Here is a 2,698-nt window from a genome sequence, read left to right as displayed (position 1 = left end):
CTCAATTTATTGGCTGTTTTCTTTTTTTAGTGGACGTAGAAGTCACATGAGGAGAATCTAAGAAACTAATCTGTAGTTAGTACTTAACATCAATAGCAGGTATTGGCACCTGCCACTCTTCTCTGGATATAAAAACCCAATAATCAAGAAAGTGGACACCAACTTACGTGAACACAGATAGCAAAGTCTGCTGCTTCTCTTCGGGTACCGCAACGTGGATGAAGAAAGAAACATCCAATCCTCTTAAGAGAATTGTAAATTTTGCACTGCTCTGGAGGTTTCCAGGTGCTGTAGCCTCCTAAATTGTGAAGAAGCAATTAAAAGTACAACAAAAAAAGGCCAAATGGAAATGCTACCATGAATTTAGAATGCAAGAAAGCAAAAGCAAAGATAAATCTGGCTTTAAAGACAGAATTAATTTTTACCAATGTGAAAGCTAAAATAAACATGTAGCCATGTTTAACCCAGGAGGATTGCTCTTGGGTTAGAAAGCAAAAAAGGAAGAAGTAACTAGCTTGATCCTACACAAATCCTCTCTTTCAATTTTGTATTATGTTTTCTTATAATCCTGAAAAACTTCTCTTACAGGAATCACATGCCCTTAGACACAAGGACGTATTTCTTTCCAGTTTTAAGCAAAGTTACAGTTACTGTGCAAAAGCAGAAGAGCTCCGGGAAGGTAGGACAAGTATCAGGAATGCTTCTCTTAGGGAATCCTGTACTAATGTAATGCCCAAGATTATTTCCAATGCACTGTAATTGCCTGACCCATCACATGTTAGAATTCTTTAAAAATAAGAATCAACAACTGAAGCAACAGCCAAATCAAATGCTAGAGTCCTGACAAACACCTGGATGAAGTTAAGGATAAGCAAAATAAACCTATAACAGGTGGGGGGGGTGGGGGGAAATCAATGCAGGAATTTTCTCAGCATGTAGTGACCAGCTGAGAAAACAGTTGGATAACAGAGACAAGCTGAGTAACAGACCTGCTGCAAATAAAAAGAATGCCAAACTGAAACAGGTTGCAAGGGAAAGGAAAAAAGCAGCAAGTCTCTCAGGAATACATGGAAACCCAGAGGAACTTGCAAGTACTATGACAACATCGAAAGAAAAACAAATGGAACAACAATTTGAAGGGAGTGAATACGAATTTAATGAGATTCCCCAATTGTTAAGAAATGATGGGTTTGCAATGAGGAGAAAAAAAAAGTTGCTTTATCTGACAGGTGACAAAAGTGGCTGGATGCAAGAAAGGACTGAATGAAAGTGAAAGTGTTCACTGATAGCACTTCATGTGAGGACAAGTGAAAATAAGGCTCAAATAAACAGGCTACAGAGGGTTGCATATTCTGACAAAGTATTAGAAGCAATTAAGTACCTGTTTTTCTTTTCCCTTTTCATCCTAATGGCTGTAAGAGGGTATTAAAAATTAAGTCAAAGATTTATTAACAGACTACACAGAAACTATTTAAGGGTGTCTGTCCATGAGAAAAATGGTATTTGCAAGTTGTTCTCATCTGTTGTCATAGCCTTGGTAACTGCTATTGGGGAAAGACTCAATTAACAACCCTGCCTTCTGGCTGAATACACATGCAATAACCACTTCACCCGGACAGCTGAAAACAGTGACAGAACTGTATTTACTCTGGTGGAGCTAGAAAACGAATGGGTGAAAGACAGCTGAGTATCTGAAAACAGAAACCATACAGAGCCTAGGCGATACAATGGAGGAACTCAAAGCAAAGCTAAGGCTGTATTACCAATAATAGAAATAATGCAAAAGTTTCATAGAAAAATAGTAAAGGAAAATCAGCAATGTTGGGACATGCAGAGAAAAATAATCAGAAGAGGCAGGGATATTTGCACATGCTAAACAAACAGCAATAGCATAGATTGAATAACTCTGTAAGCCATTATTATGAGAGGGCATCTACAACAATAAATCCAGATGTGACTTAGTGCTCCCAGGCTGCTAATAAACTGCTGGAGTCCTCAATGAGCTGAGTATGGCCCATTTTAATCACCATTAACTCTTTGACAAGGGTTTTTCAGTTCAAGTGCTCCAGGGGCCATTCCCAGGAGATAGCTTGCATGCAGCAACGCTGTGTGTGGGAGGCAAGAAATGGAGTGGCACTGACACAGGTTAGGCTGTGCCAGCAGGCACCCCTGTTTGGAACATCCTTGGGCACAGTGTCTTAACTAGCACAGAGGTACCTCTGGATAAGATTATTGTATTAATAGAGATTCCTAACAATAGATTAGTAACACTAAGACTGTACTATGAATTATTTCTCTTTCTTAAATAGGTCAGAGGAGAAACATTTCTGACAAGAATAAAGTTCAGTCATTCCTGGGTTCAATAATTTTTTTATTATTACTGAATCAAAACAGGGCATTTTAACCTTGGGAAAAATAATAACAGTACAGAAGTCCTTGTCACAGCAAACAACCTTGGGAAAATTAATGACAAACAAGTTTTGATTAAATAAAGTACAACTGAAAGCAAGTGTCTGAATTCAAGTGGGGAAAGTCTGACATAACCGTGAAAAATTATTTACTAAATAATTCTTTATAAAACCCAGATAGGGTAGCTTTGGACTTTAGATGTCAATCAGGTCTGACATTTCTTTAATTAAGATTCCTAATAGTTTCTTAACCGAAGGGGAAAAAAAAAAAAAAAATAAAAAAAAAATTC

The 2,698-nt window shown here is 37.7% G+C and overlaps 1 protein-coding gene across 1 annotated transcript in view; it reads right to left on the bottom strand.

The window, feature by feature from the left end:
- The window catches only part of ZNF451 (zinc finger protein 451), a 37,198-nt gene that overhangs the window by 17,082 nt on the left and 17,418 nt on the right, over window positions 1–2,698 (bottom strand). The window contains exon 11 of the mRNA XM_009999199.1: window positions 168–298. Coding sequence (XP_009997501.1) covers window positions 168–298 — 131 coding nt within the window. The remainder of the gene's footprint in view (window positions 1–167; window positions 299–2,698) is intronic.

The sequence above is a fragment of the Chaetura pelagica genome, unplaced genomic scaffold (genome assembly GCF_000747805.2).
Source record: "Chaetura pelagica isolate M959 unplaced genomic scaffold, ChaPel_1.0 scaffold90, whole genome shotgun sequence".
NCBI lineage: Eukaryota > Metazoa > Chordata > Aves > Apodiformes > Apodidae > Chaetura > Chaetura pelagica.
This window is presented reverse-complemented; position numbering and strand designations above follow the sequence as displayed.